This window comes from Mustela lutreola, chromosome 8 (genome assembly GCF_030435805.1).
Source record: "Mustela lutreola isolate mMusLut2 chromosome 8, mMusLut2.pri, whole genome shotgun sequence".
NCBI lineage: Eukaryota > Metazoa > Chordata > Mammalia > Carnivora > Mustelidae > Mustela > Mustela lutreola.
The window spans coordinates 132,101,353-132,120,904 of NC_081297.1; the positions used below are offsets into that span (position 1 = coordinate 132,101,353).

The window sequence follows — 19,552 nt, forward strand, 5'->3', positions numbered from 1 at the left end:
ATGACCTCTATCATTTCCACAGTCTTCTACATTAAAAAAAAAAACAAAAACAAAAAAACAAAAACAAAACACAAAAAATAGAGCAAACAAGTCTTCATCATTCCTCCCCCAAATAAAACCAACTACTACTTTCATTATAGGGTCAATATGCCTAAATATATGCCCACAAAATATTTGAACACACAAGGACTAAAATTATTTTGGCCCATAAAGACCTTTTAACTACATATTTTTACACAGTGATTACCAAACATATTTACTTTTTATTAACATATAATGTAATAATTGTTTCAGGGGTACAGGTCTGTGAATGATCAGTTTTATAAAATTCACCGCACTCACTGAGCACATACCCTCCCAATGTCCTTAATCCAGTGACTCTATCCCTCCCCCCTTCTCCTGCCCCCAGCAACCCTCAATTTGTTTCCTGAGATTAAGAGTCTCTTATGATTTGTCTTCCTTCCCGGTCCCATCTTGTTTCACTTTTTCCCTCCCTTCCCCCCCATAACCCCCACCCTGTCCCTCAAATTTCTCATATCAGAGAGATCATGATAATTGTCTTTCTCTGACTGTCTTATTTCGCTTAGGGTAACAGCCTCTAGTTCCATCCATGTCATTGTTGCAAATGGCAAGATTTCAGGGGTTTTGATGGCTGCATCGTATTCCATTGTAGATATATACCACTTCTTTATTGATTCATCTATTAATGAACATCTAGGCTCTTTCCATAGTCTTGCTATTGTGGACACTGCTGCTATAAACATTCGGGTGCACATGCCCCTTCAGATCACTACATTTGTATCTTCAGGGTAAATACCCAGTAGCGTAATTGCTGGGTCGTAGGGTAGCTCTATTTTCAACTGTTTGAGGAAACCCCATACTGGTGTATTTTCCAGGGTGGCTGCACCAGCTGGCATTCCCACCAGTAATGTAGGCAGGTTCCCCTTTATCTGTATCCTCACCAAAAACCTGCCGTTTCCTGACTGGTTAATTTTAGCCATTCTGACTGGTGTGAGGTGGTATCTCATTGTGGTTTTGATTTGTATTTCCCTGATGCCAAGTGATGTGGAGCACTTTTTTTGTGTCTACTGGCCATTTGGATGTCTTCTTTGCAGAAATGTCTGTTGATGTCTTCTGCCCATTTCTTGATTTGATTATTTGTTCTTTGGGTGTTGAGTTTTATAAGTTGGTTTTTTTTTTTAAGATTTTATTTATTTATTTGACAGAGATAACAAGCAGACAGAGAGGCAGGCACAGAGCAGGGTGGGGGAAGCAGGCTCCCTGCTGAGCAGAAGGCAGAGGTTTAACCTACTGAGCCACCCAGGTGCCCCTTTGAGTTTTATAAGTTCTTAATAGATTTTAGATACTAGCTCTTTATCTGGTATGTCATTTGCAAATACCTTCTCCCATTATGCTGGCTGTCTTTTGGTTTTGTTGACTGTTTCCTTTGGTGTGCAAAAGCTTTTGATCAGGATGAAGTCTCAATAGTTCATTTTTGCCCTTCCTTCCCTTGCCTTTGGCAATGTTTCTAGGAAGAAGTTGCTGCAGCTGAGGTCTAAAAGGTTGCTCCCTGTGTTCTTCTCAAGGATTTTGATGGATTCCTGTCTCATATTGAGGTCTTTCATCCATTTGAGGTCTGTTTTTGTGTGTGGTGTAAGGAAAATGGTCCACTTTCATTCTGCATGTGGTTGTCCAATTTTCCCAACACCATTTATTGAAGAGACTGTCTTTTTTCCACTGGAAATTCTTTCCTGCTTTGTCAAAGATTAGTTGACCATAGAGTTGAGGGTCCATTTCTGGGCTCTCTATTCTGTTCCATTTATCTATGTGTCTATTTTTAGGCCAGTACCTTACTGTCTGGATAATTACAGCTTTGTATTACAGCTTGAGGTCTGCAATCGTGATGCCACCCACTTTGGTTTTCTTTTTCAACATTCCTCGGGCTATTCAGGGTCTTTTCTGATTCCATATAAATTTTAGGATTATTTGTTCCATTTCTTTGAATCAAGTGGACAGTATTTTGATAGGGACTGCATTAAACATGTAGATAGCTCTATGCAGCATAAACATTTTCACAATATTTGTTCTTCCAATCCATGAACATGGAATGTTTTTCCATTTATTTCTGTCTTCTTCAATTTTTGAGTATAGATTCTTTGCCTCTTTGGTTAGGTTTATTCCTAGGTATCTTATGGTTTTGGGTGCAACTGTAAATGGGATCAACTCCTTAATTTCTCTTCCTTCTGCCTTGTTATGTATAGAAATGCAACTGATTTGTGTAAATTTTATATACTGACACTTTACTTTTTTATCCTGAGTTCTAGCAGTGTTGGAGTGGAGTCTTTTGAGTTTTCCACATAAAGTATATCATCTGCACAGTAAGAGTTTAATTAATTTTTGCTGATTTGGAAGCCTTTTATTTCTTTTTGTTGTCTGACTGCTGAGGCTAGGACTTCTAGTACTATGTCGAATAGCAGTGGTGAAAGTGGACAGCCCTGCTGTGTTCCTGCCCTCAGAGGAAAAGCTTTCAGTTTTTCAACATTGAGAATGATATTCACTGTGGGTTTTCATAGATGGCTTTGATAATATTGAGATATGTACTATCTATCCCTACACTGTGAAGAGTTTTTTTTTTTTTTTTTTAAGATTTTATTTATTTATCTGACAGACAGAGATCACAAGCAGGCAGAGAGGCAGGCTGAGAGAGAGGGAGAAGCAGGCTCCCTGCTGAGCAGAGAGCCCGATGCAGGGCTCGATCCCAGGACCCTGAGATCATGACCCGAGCCGAAGGCAGAGACTTTAACCCACTGAGCCACCCAGGCGCGCCAACTGTGAAGAGTTTTGATCAGGGAAGGTTGCTGTACTTTGCCAAATGCTTTTTCAGCATCTACTGAGGGTATCATATCGTTCCTGTTCTTTTTTATTAATGTCTTATATCACATTGATTGGATATTGAACCAAACTTGCAATCCAGGAATAAATCCCACATGGTTGTGGTGAATAATCCTTTTAATGTACTGTTGGATCCTACTGGCTAGTATTTTGCTAAGAATTTTTGCATCCATGTTCATCAGGGATATTGGTCTGTAATTCACCTTTTTGATGGGGTCTTTGGTTTGGGGATCAAGGTAATGCTAGCCTCATAAAATGAGTTTGGAAGTTTTCCTTCCATTTCTATTTTTTGGAACAGTTTCAGGAGAATAGGTGTTAATTCTTCTTTAAATGTTTGGTAGAATTCCTGTGGGAAGCCATCTGGCCCTGGGCTCTTTGTTGGGAGATTTTTTTAAAAGATTTTATTTATTTATTTGATGGACAGAGATCACAAGTAGGCAGAGAGAGAGAGAGGAAGGGAAGCAGGCTCCCTGCTAAGCAGAGAGGCCAATGCAGGGCTCGATCCCAGGACCCTGAGACCATGACCTGAGCCAAAGGCAGAGGCTTAACCCACTGAGCCACCCAGGTGCCCCTGTTGGGAGATTTTTGATAACTGCTTCAGTCTCCTTACTGATTATAGATCTGTTCAGGTTTTCTGTTTCTTCCTGGTTCAGTTTTGGTAGTTTATGTGTCTCCAGGAATGTATCCATTTATTCCAGATTGTCAAATTTGCTGATGTATAGTTGCTCATAATATGTTCTTATAATTATCTGTGTTTCTTTGGTGTTGGTTGTGATTTCTCCTCTTTCATTCATTATTTTATTAATTTGGGTCCTTTCTCTTTTCTTCTTGGTTAAGTCTGGCCAGGAGTTTATCGATCTTATTACTTCAAAGAACCAGCTCCCAGTTTCATTGATCTGTTCTACTGTTCTTTTGGTTTCTATTTCATTGATTTCTTCTCTGGTCTTTATTATTTCTCTTCTCCTGCTGGGTTCAGGGTTTCTTTGCTCTTTTCCAGCTCTTTTAGGTGTAGGGTTAGGTTGTGTTTTTGAGACCTTTCTTGTTTCTTGAGAAAGGTTTGTATGGCTATATGCTTTCTCTCAGGACCGCCTTTGCTGTATCCCAAAGATTTTGAACAGTTGTGTTTTCATTTTCTTTTGTTTCCATGCATTTTTTAAATTCTTCTTTAATTTCCTGGTTGACCCATTCATTCTTTATTAGGATGCTCTTTAGCATCCATGTGTTTTTCTTTCCAACTTCCCTCTTGTGGTTGAATTCTAGTTTCAAAGCACTGTGGTCTGAAAATATGCAGGGAATGATCCCAGTCTTTTGACACTGATTGAGACCTGATTTGTAAGCCAGGTTGGGATCTATTCTGGAGAATGTTCCATGTGCACTAGAAAAGAAGGTGTATTCTGTTGCTTTGGGGTGGAATGTTGTCAGTATATCTGTGATGTCCATCGGATCCAGTATATCATTTAAAGCCTTTATTTCCTTGTTAATCTTTTGCTTAGATAGTCCCTCCATTTCAGTGAGGGGGGGGGGTGTTCAAGTGTTCTATTATTGTATTATAGTTGATGTGTTTCTTTGATTTTGATTTTGTTGTTAATTGGTTTTATAACTGGCTACTCCCATGTTAGGGGCATAGATATTTAAAATTGTTAGATCTTCTTGTTGGACAGACCCTTTAAGTATGATATAGTGTCCTTCCTCATCTCTTATTATAGTCTTTGGCTGATGTAAGGCTTGCCACCCCAGCTTTCTTTTGATGTCCATTAGCATGGTAAATTGTTTTCTACCCACTCATTTTAAATCTGGAGGCGTCTTTGGTTCTAAAATGAGTTTCTTGTAGATGGCATATAGATGGGTCTTGGTTTTTTTTATCCATCCTGATACCCTGTGTCTTTTAATTGGGGCATTTAGCCCATTTACATTCAGAGTAACTACTGAAATATACGAATTTAGTGCCATTGTACTGCCTGTAAGGTAACTGTTACTATATATTGTCTCTGATCCTTTCTGGTCTGTTACTTTTAGGCTCTCTTTGCTTCGAGGACCCATTTCAGTATTTCCTGTAGGGGTGGTTTGGTGTTTGCAAATTCTTTTAGCTTCTGTTTGTCCTGGAAGCTTTTTACCTCTCCTTCTATTTTCAATGACAGCCTACCTGGATATAGTATTCTTGGCTGCATATTTTTCTCATTTAGTGCCTGAATATATCATGCCGGTCCTTTCCGGCCTGCCAGGTCTCTGCGGAGAGGTCTGCTGCCAATCTAACATTTTCTACCATTGTAGGTTACAGACCTCTTGTCCCAAGATGCTTTCAGGATTTACTCTTTGTCACTGAGACTTTTGAGAACAACAGGGCAGAGAGAAAAGAGGATTGATTCTTCCCCTCTTTTCTCCCTCCTTGCCTCTCTGTTTCCCTCTTCTCTATGGGTATAAGTGACACAGATGAAAGACTGGCACTCCTGTTCCTTCCCACTGCTGTCAGCTGCTCCTTCCAGCCAACCTGTCTTTTCTCCTCATTGCAGGCAGGCACACTGCTGACTCCTAATTCCTCAGTGACCTCTGTTCTAGAGCAGGGAGAGTTTTACTAGCCCAGAATAATGGCAATCAGAACAGAACTGATACTGCTAGGAAGTAGATGAAGATTTAAACTGCAGTCCTGCTTACCTACCCAATCTCCCCTCTTTTTATTTCCTTCCATTTATGGTAAGAAGCCCAGGCACTGTTTATTTCTAACGTTCTCAATACTTCAGCCTCCTCCTTCCCAGTTTAAGTAAACTCAGTGCAAGTTTCCCATAATTGACAGCTAGAAAGGCTCCACTCAACAGTCACCTCAGGTGGAGGCTGAGGTGAGGTCTACTTAACCCAGGTAAGTCAGGTCAGCCCAGACACCACGCCCTTTCTCTTAAGACCATTTCATGCCTACACCAAGTAAGGATTCTATGGTCCCTTTCTTTTTACCTCACTAACCTCCCTTCTACTCATGGGACTTCACTTGAAGAAGGCTGTGTACATGTGCCTGCACGGAGAGAAATTCCAGCAATTCAAAGGAAATGTAATTGGGAGAAATGTGAGCACAAATGGGCACTGTCCACAGAAGAGTAGGAGGTCTGAAGATAAGTCACTGCGGTCACTTTTAGAAAGGTTGTAAGAAAAGAAAAATCAAAAAACCATACAAAATCAGTATCAGATGAGGATTCTAGGTGGGTCTTTTGGTTAGAAATAGAGGTTTTCAGTTTTACCTTGATGTCTACAAGTTAATCTACTGAGTTCCAGGTAAAAAGAATACTGAAAGTGCATCTAGAAGATTAATGAATAAAAGGCTATTATGTTTGCTGCCTGAATATTATGAAATCTGTTTGACATATTAATATCTGAGTTAGAAGCTAAAAGAAAAAGTTAAAATTTTCCTGTGAATTCATATCACTTTTTAAAGAATCAGATATTCTTATACTAAAAAATGTTTGGGGGCACCTGGGTAGCTCAATGGGTTAAGCCTCTACCTTTAGCTCAGGTCATGATCTCAGGGTCCTGGGATCGAGCCCTGCATCAGGCTCTCTGTTCAGCAAGGAGCCTGCTTCCCCTTCTCTCTCTGCCTGCCTACTTGTGATCTCTCTTTGTGTCAAGTAAATACATAAAAATATTTAAATCCATCCATCCATCCATACATACATACATACATAATAAATAATGTTTGATCCTCACATAAAATATGTAAGACTTACCTGTTCAGCAAAAAATGAGAATATAGTAAACATAATCAATGTTGCCAGCACACAGTGAGTCCAAAACTTCAATTTGTCTCGATATGCTCTCCTGTTCAGAGAAAGAAGAAAGCAAATATGTAGTTCTGTGCATAGTCCCACTATATCAGAATTAATTATATACTAGTTTAGCCTAAGTTGTGAAACACAAAAACATTGTCTGGAGACAATTTGAAAATGTTAATACAATGCATATTTCCACATTAGATCAGATTTTTCATTACATCAGAGTAAATATTATATTTGAATTATAAAAGTTACCCAGGCAGAGGATAGGACTTCAAAAGAAAATTACTTTTAGCATTTAAACAAAAGTACACTTTCATTCCTATCCATTTCTTCACAGTCACTTAATCAACACTTTCTGTGGATGTAGACAGATAAACAAGAAGTTCTTGCTCTAAACTGTAAGCGTGGGGAGTCACTGACATGCAAATGGCTAGCCATCACACAAAATGGAACAAAAAATGTAGTATCAAAAGCAAAGTCTTATGGAAAAACAGAGAAATGAGGAAAGCACTTCAGATCCGGTAATATTTCATTTAAGCCTTGCAGCAGAGTGGGGGACCTTAAATGAAAGCATTTAACAGAGTAAGGCAGTGAGCATCATAGAGGAGCAGGCTGAGTCCTGTAGAAATGAGTGAAGTCTGGCCTAGGGACATCAGGAAGAGAGCTAAAGCCATGGCAAGGCAGGTGGGCATAAACTGCAGGTATTCTGGAAAAATATGCAATGGGGTTTGGACATAATACTCTAGTGGGAAAGTGTATGAAATGGCAGGTATAGGTGTATGTGTGACAACTGTAATAAAAATGGTGGCCATCTGAAGGATGCATGTCCGGTGACCAGAGGTGACCAGGCAGCCAGTTGTGTTAGTCTGGGTATGAAAACAAAATGAAGACAAGTGAGAGAAAGAAAACAAGCAACAGAAGAGATAATCTAAGAGTAGAATCAACTGGACTTGAAGATAGGTTATTGGGATTAGAGGCAGTAGAGAAGTTTCCTCATCTGTACTGTGGAAGTAATAATTTATTATGAAGACTAAACATATGCTTAACATAAGTCTTAGAAGATATTCTAATAGCCATCAATGCAGGCCTCTGTGCTGAGTTCCAGATTCTCTTTTACAGCTTATCTTGTGTAGATGTCTCTACTTCAAGTCCCATATTGATAATAGTACCTCCAATTTTCTCCTGAATTTCCTATGTCTCATAACAGGATCACAACTAGTGCAGTTAGTTCTAATGTCTATGGTGTCATTCAGAATCGATATGTAATTTAGAGAGATAAGAAGCCAGAAGCTCTAATACAGTTAAGCTGTCCCAGCAACCAGAGAATCTGATAATAGCTGGAGGTTCCCTCAGCCATTCATCCACTGAGCATGTATTATGTGCTAGAAAGGCACTGTGCACTCAGAGAAGAGTAAGACACCATCTCTGCCCATGAAGAGAGCTTATAGTCAATCAGGAGGGGCAAACGCACCAAACAGACTACTGTACAGTGTAGAAAGTGTTATACCCAAGGAAGGAGAACAGGAAGAAAGCCTAAAGAGAAAGGTGACAGGGGACTCAACCACAATGTCATGAAAGGAAAGAAAAAGTGAAGTTTCTAGAAGGCAAGGTGGTAGTGGAAGCCCAGCAGTAAGAAAAGACACAGATGCTGAACAGGATGAAGAAAATGAAGCCCCCCAGTTCAGAGAATTCCAACTGATTCATCCTTATTTGTGTAACACAGAAATCAAAGTCCTCTCAAATTATTCTTAAGCCTACTCCTTTCTTATTCAGTTGGGCCCTTGAAGATAAATGTAGTCACAAACTGGATTTGGGGAATTAACACTTGAAACCATCCAAAGATCTTTTTCCTCTGAGCTAAATAAAAGAAAGTAAAAATGAGAAACCATTCCTAGAAGGTAAGAACCACAATTTAGTAGTAACTTCTCCTTCTGGAAATAAAAATACACAGCTATTAGCAATATACATGTTAATGGGCTCAATTATCCAACTCCAATATACCAAAGAGTTCTAGTTGCCAAGGCTGCTAATTTCCTCCCTACAATCTCTCCCAATTCTGTCTTCTGCTTTCTCTCTATTCCCTGAGCTGTGGTCCTTGGTTCACACCCTGTTTCAGAGCTCCTGAAATAATTAATACTTGTCTCCCTGCTTTCAGTTTCCAGATAACACTGCCTCACCAGTTACCTTTCCAAAAATCATGTGGATTTGGATTGTGATCATCCAAGTCTGATCACTACAAACATCTAAAAAAATTTCTCTTGGGAAACCCCATTCTCTAAAGAAAAAAGTCAATTCATATAGAGCCCTTCACAATCTCTCCTTTTGCTCTCCAGAAACCCTCTTTTACACTCCTGTGCCTTGTACATGCCATTTCTTCTACCAGGAATGTCTTTTCTACTTGGGAAAGTCCTTTTCATAATTCAAAACCAAGTCCAAAGGGTGCCTTCCCCTAAGAGAACTGGCTGCTCCCTCGTTCATACTCCAGTAGCACTGAACCCTGTCAGAGCACTAGATACCACAACTGTCTGCCTGCAGCCTGTCTCCCTGCAGGGACTGAGGGCCTCAAAACCGGGTACCCTACTCCTTTCATCTGTGTATTCCCAGCACCTGGCATGGGGTAAACAGTAGTAAAATAAGACATGAAGGAAACATTATAAAGCAGCTTTGGATTACAGTGGAACATATGGAAGGCTGGGTGGGAATCAGGCGGGATTTACCACTTATCAGCTACTTCACCTTGAGCAAATCATGCAGCTTCTATTACCATGTTCTCCTGCCATATAGCAGATTCTCAAGAAACAAGGTAGCTATTCTGATGGCAATGAATGATACTCAGCAGAGGTGCTTGGCCAGTAAGCTCAATAAAATCTTTTAAGTGTATTTTTACAAAGTAATTATAGATCAAATAGTACATTAAAGGAATTTCATCACTTGTCAATACACACACACACACACACACACACACACACGTGAACATGAGACCCACCACTCCTGCAGCTCATGCATATGAAGGAAACGGTTTCGATACTCCCTTGGCAGCTCAAACTGGGATGGTATGGGGAACATGGATTCGTAGAAGTCCCTGAGAACAGCTTTCACTGTCTGGGCATCTTTATGATTATGGTCTATGTTGTCATTCAGGCAAACAAACTTCCTAGAAAAATAGAGATTCAGGGTTATTGGCTATCATGAGAATGAGCCTGATACAATAAAACAAGAAATGTAGATTCCAAATATATTTTAAACGGACTCATGTTCCAAGCTGTTATATGTGCTGATACGATTCTCTGGGGGAGGAATGTTCTATAGAGTTTTTCTTTGGATTTTCCTCATCTGTAAAACGAAGAGAACTAGGGAAGATAATCTTAAAAGTGCTTCTAGTTGTTGGAATAAGTTAATTTAATGATTTCTGTTTAACATGGCCCCAATTAAGTGTTTAATAAATACAGTTTACTGATTAGAGCATTTTGTTGGCAGCCAGAGAAGAAACTGGTGAACACCTAAAACCAAGTTCTATTATGGTTATATTACTAAGAATAGTGATATAGACAATTAATATAAAGATAGTGCCTTACAGCTATAGATTCTATGAGTTTGATGTCTTTTCTTAATATGTCTCCAACTAAGGTACTAGAGTTCTGGCACCTTACTGTCATGCTTCCCCCTACTGTTTCAAGTTCCCTTCAAGGCAAACTCACTAAACTGAGGGCCCATTAAAACAGCAGGCAGGGATAACACCACTTTTGAAGTAAATTTTACTAAAATTTAAAAGAGACCAAAAAAACACAAAAAAACCCTCACCAAACTTAAATCTAATAAAGCCCTCAGATCCAACTACCAATTTATAAGAAAAAGTGGGAACATGAGATACAACCAAAGTAGTCCAAAGTACAGAGATTTCTTCATATACACATACAAAATTGTATGTTTAAAAAAGAGAGATTGAGGAAAAACTGACAGACTTAAGTGCAGTGAATTTACTTGATACCACTTCAAACCAATAAAAAACGTAAATGCTTAGAAAAGACAACTAGGGAAACAGGTATATTGACCAGATGGCTATCATATTAAGGAATAAAATAATGATATGGCGGTTATTTTGAAAGAGCTGTTATAGAGAAATATATTTTAAATATCTAGAGATAAAATGAAACAATGTCTGAGCTTTACATACAAATAATCAGAAAGAGGTAGTAAAGGACTGGATGTGTGTAGATGAAAGAAGAACAACTTCTAACAATCACTTCTTATTGAAGATGGGTGGTGGGTAAAAATTCATTATCCTATCTACTCTCTTGGGGACTGTATCAAATTAAAGGATACTCAAGAGATATCAAACAAATACAATGCATAAGCCTTGACTAGATCCTGCATTTAAAAAAAAAAATAGCTATACAGGGCATTTGGATGCAACTAGGGAAATATGAATATGGATTATCTATTAGATGGTATTGCTTAGTGTTATCAGATTGTGTGTTAGTTATGTGTTAACTGTCTTTAGTATAAAGGAGAATGATTTTGTTTTAGAAGATATGTACTAGAATAATTACCGGTGAAATGTATGGATGCCTGAAACTAAATTTCAAATGGTTCAGCAAACAGCAACAACAAAATAAAAACAAAACCTGTTTTGTGTGTGTGTATAGACAGATCAATAAGTATAATAAAACGCTGACATTTTTAAATCTGGGTTAAATATTTATGGGATTTATTGTAGTATTTTTTTCCATTTTCCTTTATCTCCAAAATTTTTCGTAACGTTGGGAGAAATTAAAGAAAGTATATGCACGAGACAAAGGGTATGTGTGGACAACAACTAAATTAGACCCTGCTGGGTGCCTAGAAAACATCATCCCCTTTCTTCTAAAAGGAGTTTGCATTTTGCTCAGTATTTCTCTCCCCATGAGCTGACTCAATGGGAGGCAAGCCTACTCCATCCCAGAGACAGCTCCTGTGTATGTGAATCCTTTTCACAGTGACTGATATTAGAATGGGGGTCTGGGGCGCCGGGATGACTCAATTGGTTAAGTGTCTGATTCTTGATTTCTGCTCAAGTCATGATCTCAGGGTCATGGATGGAGCTCCTCATAGGGCTGGGGGGTGGTCTGTGCTCAGTGGGGAGTATACTTGTCCCTCTGTGCACCCCTCCCTGCAACGCACAATCTTTCTGCTCTCTAAAATAAATCAAATCTAAAAAAAAAAAAAGAATGAATGATGAATGAATGGAGAGACAGCATACCCTACATACAAAGGGGCAATCCCTTTGTCTCAGAGCATAGCTCCATTTTCAGAGACATCTAGAATTGCTGTGGCTCCCCTATCTCCAGCCTGAAGATGAAGCCAACAAAAGCAGGAGGGCAACAGAGAGGAACAGGCCTGAGGGAAAAGCAAAGCCTGGATTCTGCCTAGTCCAGACTCCTCGTTAATGGGGGCAAACCTGTCCTTAAAACTTCAGTCAGTAAGAACACTGGTTTTCCATTCCTGACTTAAAAATGAGCACCTAAAAAAGTAAAACAACAGTTAAAAATAAGATCTGTTCAAGATCACAAGGGCCTGGCAGGTACTAAGCCTGGCTTACCACGTGTCCTTTTAGGAAATCCCTGTCCATTTAAGTACCATAAAGGTCTATGAATTCTCTTACCCCAAAACTTTCAAACGGGCACAAAGACATAAAGGTATAAGGTACAACTGAAAACTACAAATTCTCACGTGGTATTCTTACACACAACAAAATGACTGGGAGGGCACATCAACAAAATGGGGGAAGCAAAAAGCAAGGACTGAAATTTTTTTTTTTTTTAAGATATTTTAAAAAATTAAAGCAGGGCATTCCAGTCAGAGGGCATAACAGGAAGAGAAAGCTACAAGCTGAGTGATTATTAATCATAATGGTTGGGACGGCTGGGTGGCTCAGTCAGTTAAGCTTCTGCCTTCAGCTCAGGTCATGATCCCAGAGTCCTGGGATTGAGTTCCACATTGGGCTCCTTGCTTGGCTCCCTCTGCCTGCTCTGCATTCCATCTGCTCCAAACTAAATAAGCCACTTCCTTCTCTTGAGTCACCTTTTATCATGTCTATTTGCATAATTAAAGATCATTTTGGGGGGTGTCTGGGTGGCTTAGTTGGTTAAGTGTCAGCCTTTAGCTCAGGTCATGATCCTGGGACCCTGAGCTCGAGCCCACATCGGGCTCCATTCTCAGCAGGGAGTCTGCTTCTCCCTCTGCCTCTCCCCTCCCCCACTAGCTTGTGCATACACGCTCTCTCCTAAAAAAAAAATTTTTTTTAAAGGGTTATGGACATTGGGGAGGGTATGTGCTCTGGTGAGTGCTGTGAAATGTGTAAGCCTGATGATTGACAGACCTGTAACCCTGGGGCAAATAAGATCTTATATGTTAATAAAAAATTTTTAAAAAGAAAGATCATTTTTTAAAGTTATGGGAATTCTCTGTATTTTCTGTTCAATTTTGCCGTGAACCTAAAAGTACTCAAAAAAGTAAAGTTTACCAGTTAAGAAAAAAGTACCTGGGGTTTTTTCTTATATCATCCAACTGGCCAACCACATGAGAAACATTGGTACGGATCATTTTAAAAGCAATTTCTTCTTCTCCCATGATTTCAAACCTAATTATCAAAACATATTTTAAAGAGTACAAATATTTACATGGAAATAAAAACAGAATTTAAATAAGAAAAGTATTTTATAAAACTTTAACAGTCAATATCCTGAGAATGACTTACTCTTTTGGTGTTACTAAACAAAACCACCTCATATAAATTTTAAAAGGGGGCTCAGGAGATAAACTATTGTAAAAATTATGAAAATGCCAGACTCCTACAATTATTCTTAAACAGAGAAAATGTATGTACAACTTACCTATATTTGTTTTTGTCCTTATATGCTTTGTGGATTTTATCAGTTACTGGTTTACAGTTGGTTACTAGACTCTTAGTGACTGGTGGCTAGAGAAAATACAAACAATGCATCAGGCCAAGACCTGGGTGGGATAGGTTGAAGCACTAACCTCAGGGTAAAATTTAAGGAGGGACCAAAGACTCCTAATCAAGACAAATACTTTAATGCAGTATTTGAAAAAGTCAAATTGGCATGAAATAACCTCCAGGCTAATTGCCTGTTTTTGTAAATAAATTTTTATTTTAATAACACATTGCTATACACTGTTAAAATAGTCTTGTAAGTTACTGGCAGAATAAATTTCTAACATAAATTGTAATGAACTGGTCTATGTCATACTCATAAGCTAACTTGTCATTCTTAACCTAATTGGGAAATACTTTATCCTAGGTATAATCACAGTTAATTACAGTAATGAAGCCAACACCTTGCTAAGAGTTCATTCGAGTAATGCTAACAAATGCTGTTAGTATTCATGTTCCAAGTAGTTTATTTGTATGAACCTCAAGCCTAACTTATTAACATTAGCAAGCAGCCTTTACTTAATTCTTAAAAGGGTATTTGCTGATTCTAAATCTCATGCCAGAAAGCTAGTATAAATCACCTTCCTTAGGGAGGAACACATTTCTGCAAGTTCTGTGTAAACGCAGGGGCCTGGTAACTGTGAAGTCTTACTAGGAACACAAAGTTTATAAGAGAAAGCTAGGAAAGGGGAGGAGAAAAGACAGTGAAGGACAGAAATGAAAGTACAGGTGGGAGAAACAGAAGTCTTGAGTGAGAGTGAACACCAGCAAAACTCTCTGAAGTATTCTCATTGGCTATCCTCTGCTGTCCTTAATGAACAGATGTCTGATTATAGAATATTAGCAACTAATCTCAATATTAGCTTAACATCCACTAGATAGGAGAAAGAAAAGATATGAATGATTCCGGATTATCTGAACTTCTGCTGTCTACCAAAGAGATAAATATAGAGTCTACTTCATATGTTTGAAATGCTATACAAAACCGGTACAGATAATACTTGATAAGGATATACTTCTTGTTACACAAAGGAACTCATGCCACTTACCAAATTGGGATCATAGTATGCTTCCTGAGTTGGTGGAACACTATTTAGCAGAGTGATATTAACAGGGAGCATTTTCGAGCAATTTATTAGCATGTGTTCCAGACCTGTTAAATCCTAATAAAGCAAAATAAAAGGATAAACCTTATATGTACAAGTAATAACTGTGGTTTTAAAAATAAAAATTATGTGAAAGTCTCCAAAATTTCTTTAAATGCTATCTTCAAGGGGAGTTTGATTACATGACTCCTAAAATAAAAACATCCCCAAAAGAACAGAATGAGATAATACAAACACAAATATTTCATCTTCATCTCAAAGTAGAACATACTGGCTTATGAGGCACTTTTTAGTCAGGGGGAGCCCCAGATGGGAGGTCCTGCAGTCAGGTTCATCTTGGCACTCTCCACTAACAAGTCGTCTACTCCTAGGACTACAGGATGCTGTGACCAAGGGGACTGTGCAACAACCCAGGCCTGGCTGAGACAACAATCCAGTGGGCCACACCTGAAGCTCCTGAAAGAACCTGTCACGAGAATCTTATATGCAGGGATGGTCTGGCTCTTTTCCACATAATATAATAGCAGAACACCTACTTCAGGCCTAAAAATGTACTCTTATAAAATATGAACCTCAAATTTGGCTTTAATTCTGGCACTAAAAATGGACTAGTTGTGAATACCTCTGTTAAATATTAAGAATTACTCTTACTTGCACTACAACAAAATATGTGAAAGAAAAGAGAAGGTTCAGAAGAGAAAAACAAAACAAAACACACCTGCAAACTTAAAGGCAGGTCGTGAATTCTGGTAGCCAGTGTTCGGATTTCTCTGTCAGATAAGACACCAGACTGGTCTGTATCAACTTCATCAAAAACCTGAGATATATTCAGTGGCTGAACAGCACTCATGAGATAGTAAAAATATGAAAAGGCAAACTGCATATCCTCCGAATGGCGCACTTTGTGAAATGACGTCTTGTCAAATTCTTCAGGGAACCTGTCCAAACATAACATACAGTGAGCTGAGCTCTGGATACTTGAAGTATATATAGACATTAATCTGTATTCAAATATATTCCAACATTTGTGGAGTTAGAATCTTCTTTCCCATTTCTTTCGCTGATACCTTCAACATACCAGTTGTCACGTGTTAAGAGCCATACATCAAGCACCACAAAGACGTCCACTGTAAGCAGACTTAACTCTGAGCACGTGCAAGCAACTCACACAATAAGCAAGACTTACATATCTTGAAGTTCTTGCATAACGATTCGGTCAATCATGTGAGGCATGTGTGCAGGGACTTTCCGAGATGTGAATCCAAACTTGCTGTTTAGAATTTTATTTACGTATCGAAGGGAATCTGCAAATGTATCTTTCAACTTCCTTCCAGTGTGTTTGCTATCAGTGTAGTATGCCAGTTGTGTCTTCAATGACTCTTCTTCCTGAAAAGAGAATTCCATGTAACATAGCATTATGTTTACTGCACAGGTGTACTTTGTTTAAGTAGTATTTTATATACCTAGCCAGGAACTGTGACAAATAAATGAGCACCAGCAGATCACTTTAAGGATCCTAAGAGTAGGACTAAACTCAATTTCAGTGAAAGTTTCACCAGCACTGGTCTATGAACAACAGTTGGGCAAAGGAGGTCTATTTATAGGGTATTTTTCAAGGACTAGTCACCAAGCATGAAATTTCATAGCCAATTCAGTGCAGTATTTAAAAAATTTATTTGAAAGTAAGTTTGACAGGGGCGTCTGGGTGGTCAGTTGATTGAACATCTGACTCTTGATCTTGGCCCAGGTCTTGATCTCAGGTTGTTAAGTTCAGGCCTCACATTGAAGCCTACTTTAAAAATAAAAATTAACCAACTGATCAATTTAATAGCACTTTCAATATCAAGTTATTTCTACTGGTGACATCTAAGCAGTAAGCACTTGAGTTCTGAACAGAAGGACCAAAAAAAGGATTGTTTCACCATATAACAGTGTTAATATTATAAAATACAAAGATGGAACCCTGTCAAAATCAAAATCAGTAAGAGGCAAAACTAATGGGCAAAGAATATTAAGAGAATATATGAATACACTTTACGAAGATGGGATATTTTTGCTTCTCAATCTGGTGAAAAAATATCGATTGATACTGTTGTTGGTTAGCCTGTGGAGAAACTAGCACTTTTGTATACTGTGGCAGTATGAAGTGGTATGGCATTCTAGAAGGACACAGTAAAAAAAAAAATTAACTTTGACCTAGAAATTCCACCTACATAAGTAGAAACTTCCTCAAAAATAGGCTATACGTACAAGAATATCTACTGCAACACTACTTGTAATTGCAAAACAAACAGCTCTTAAAAAACACAGTGACACTCGCATGGGTTTGCTCCCATACTACCGGATCAAGAGGCAACCACAGAGCAGTATGTGTAGTGCTAGTTCACTGCTGCAAAACACTGCTGCAAACAAACAAACAAACAAAAAAACAAAACACTGCTGCAAAAGACGTATTAATATAGTTTGTTTATTTGCATATCTATATAAAAATACTGGAAAAATACCCACCAAACTATTCCTAGTGATTATTTCAAGTAAGAAAATAAAGGAAGAAAGGAGGAAGATCTTTCCCTTTTTTACTGTATATTTTTTGGATTGCTTACAATTTTTGCCACTAGTCTATAATATTTTTTAATTTAAAGTAAGTAATGAAAGGGATATTATCACAGGTAAGAACTTTGCAGTCCTTCACTCAATTGGTAAATGACTACTGTAGGGATAAGATACTCTCCAAAGACAGTGAGGGAAGTTCCCCTCTTCAGCCTCTTTTTTCCCAGCCTGACACCTACTCATGGCTGTGCTCTGTTCATGATCCAGCCTTGACACAGGCTCACACAGACAGGGTGGTCTGTCAATTCCCACATAGTTGACAGGAACTATCCTCACAAATAGTTCAGGAGGATAGCTCCTCATGGACGCCTTCTCTAATACCTCTAGGCAAAGTAAGAAATTTTCCTTTTGGACTCCTTGCGCAACCTCGGGAGACCTCCGTCACGTCGCTACAATTATTTACTCACAAATCTGTCCTCCTAGCTGTGTTCTAATAGTCTTGCATTCCCCTGCAGTGAACACAGTGACAGCACTTGGCAGATGGACAGATGACAGCATGGCACCATGGAGACCATGGTACAGGAGAGTGAGCACTTGAACCCTGAGGCTTGGCTCACACTGGAAACTAATTAATTTATCTGCACCCTGGGTTTCTTTTTTTTTAATCAGTAAAATTAGAAAAATAATCAGATCTGACTCACACAGTATATGCAGAAGCATTTTTTTTGAAATCAGAATATGTCAAGTGAAGATACCATCCCTGTTCTACTACTTTCTCAGGGCATGCCCCCAGCTTACTCCCTTACTCATTCACATTAGCTTAAGCTGTTTCCTAAACTGTGACATGAGGATCATACTAGTAGATAACCTTATAAGGTATTTTTATTGTTAGGGGTGTTGGGGCAATAAAAGCATGTAAGAAAAAGCATTTAGTTCAGTGACTGGCACAGGACGTCCTGAATAAACAGTACCTATTATTATATAATTACCCCTTACAAGGTTATTTATTTTTCTGAGCATGGGAAAGATGAAAGCTGGATATAACTTACGTCGAGAAGATCCTGGAAATACTTTTTTTTCTCCCATGGCAAAAAGCCCAGGTAACTGTCTGTATAATGCTGCAGTTTTCTTCCAGGTAGTACTTCATTAACATCTACGTAGTTGTTTGCATTTTCCTCCATTCTGGTTTTCTCTCGTTCTTTCCCTGTGATTTTCTTTTCTTTTGTAATCTGCTTTTCCAGTGGAACAATCCGAGAGGAGAGTTTTTCTGTTGATACACTTCCACCTCTTACTTTTTGGATCAGAATTTCAGATTTAAATTTTTCTTCGATTTCTAAGTCCGGGGGTGGATTCTGACTCTGGTAGTGACCATTCACTTTCATTGTCACTGCTGAAAACGTCGACCTCTGTAATCTTTCAGATGTTCCCAAGCTTTTCGGCAAGATGCTTTTGTGAACCTGTTTTTCCAGTGGGGCCTCTACACTGTCATTTCTTTCATCTGTTATTAAAGCTTGATTTATTTTTACTTCAGCACCTGGTGAGCTCCTCAGAAATGATCTCAGCAATGCTGACTTGGACAGGTTGTATCCTTTCACAGTGATGTCTCCACGTTCTAGCTGCAAATCCAAGTTACTGAGACTCAATTGAGCCTCTTTGGGAAGGAGTGAAATATTTACCAAGGGAATTTCCACCTCTACCTGGAATCTTCCTGTTGTGTTAACATCATGTCTTTTGAACTTTGGAAAGCGTTTCTCTTCAGGAATATCCTCAAACAGTATTTCCGCCTCTGGAAGAAGTGTTGTGGGACTAACCAAATTTTGGTAAGACTTCTGGGTCGTAGAATTCACTTTGGGTTCCTCTCTTGTGTCAACCTCTACTGTTATCTGGATTTTGAACTCTTCATCATTTGTATTTTGAAATGTGAGATTAAAATGTATTGTGGTCGCATTCATTCCACTGTGCATTATGAGGTGGATGGTTTTCCATTTATTGGCAATAGAAGCATGTCGAATTATTGGGTTGTCACTATAGGCACCTTCGATTCCTCTTTTGGCTATTTCTGCAAAGCTGAAATAAGGCAGGCATTCACCTTTTGGAATAACATAGTGAGTCTGGTTTGGGAGAAGAGTTACTTTATACAATTCATGAAAATGATCTAGAGGAAAAAACACAAACATGACTTTAAAAATGAGGAATTTCCACCTCCGTTTCCTTTAATTCTTAGGGTTTGGATTTTCACTTTCTAAGAATGACTTTACATTGACTTCGGAATAATCAAACATTTTAACACAAGAGCTGTTGGTATGGGGGCT

General features: G+C 38.6%; 1 protein-coding gene and 1 long non-coding RNA gene across 2 annotated transcripts in view; one reads left to right on the forward strand and one right to left on the reverse strand.

Annotated features, from left to right (window-relative positions):
• Positions 1 to 19,324, forward strand: part of LOC131839330 (uncharacterized) — a 29,390-nt gene extending 10,066 nt beyond the window's left edge. Inside the window, exon 2 of the long non-coding RNA XR_009356922.1 lies at positions 15,062 to 19,324. This is a non-coding gene — a long non-coding RNA (uncharacterized LOC131839330). The remainder of the gene's footprint in view (positions 1 to 15,061) is intronic.
• The window catches only part of GNPTAB (N-acetylglucosamine-1-phosphate transferase subunits alpha and beta), a 75,894-nt gene that overhangs the window by 1,506 nt on the left and 54,836 nt on the right, over positions 1 to 19,552 (reverse strand). The window contains exons 13-20 of the mRNA XM_059186667.1: positions 18,290 to 19,395; positions 15,877 to 16,076; positions 15,409 to 15,628; positions 14,634 to 14,747; positions 13,523 to 13,608; positions 13,171 to 13,269; positions 9,637 to 9,804; positions 6,603 to 6,693 (exon numbers count right to left, since the gene is read on the reverse strand). Of these exons, the coding sequence (XP_059042650.1) occupies positions 6,603 to 6,693; positions 9,637 to 9,804; positions 13,171 to 13,269; positions 13,523 to 13,608; positions 14,634 to 14,747; positions 15,409 to 15,628; positions 15,877 to 16,076; positions 18,290 to 19,395 (2,084 nt within the window). The remainder of the gene's footprint in view (positions 1 to 6,602; positions 6,694 to 9,636; positions 9,805 to 13,170; positions 13,270 to 13,522; positions 13,609 to 14,633; positions 14,748 to 15,408; positions 15,629 to 15,876; positions 16,077 to 18,289; positions 19,396 to 19,552) is intronic.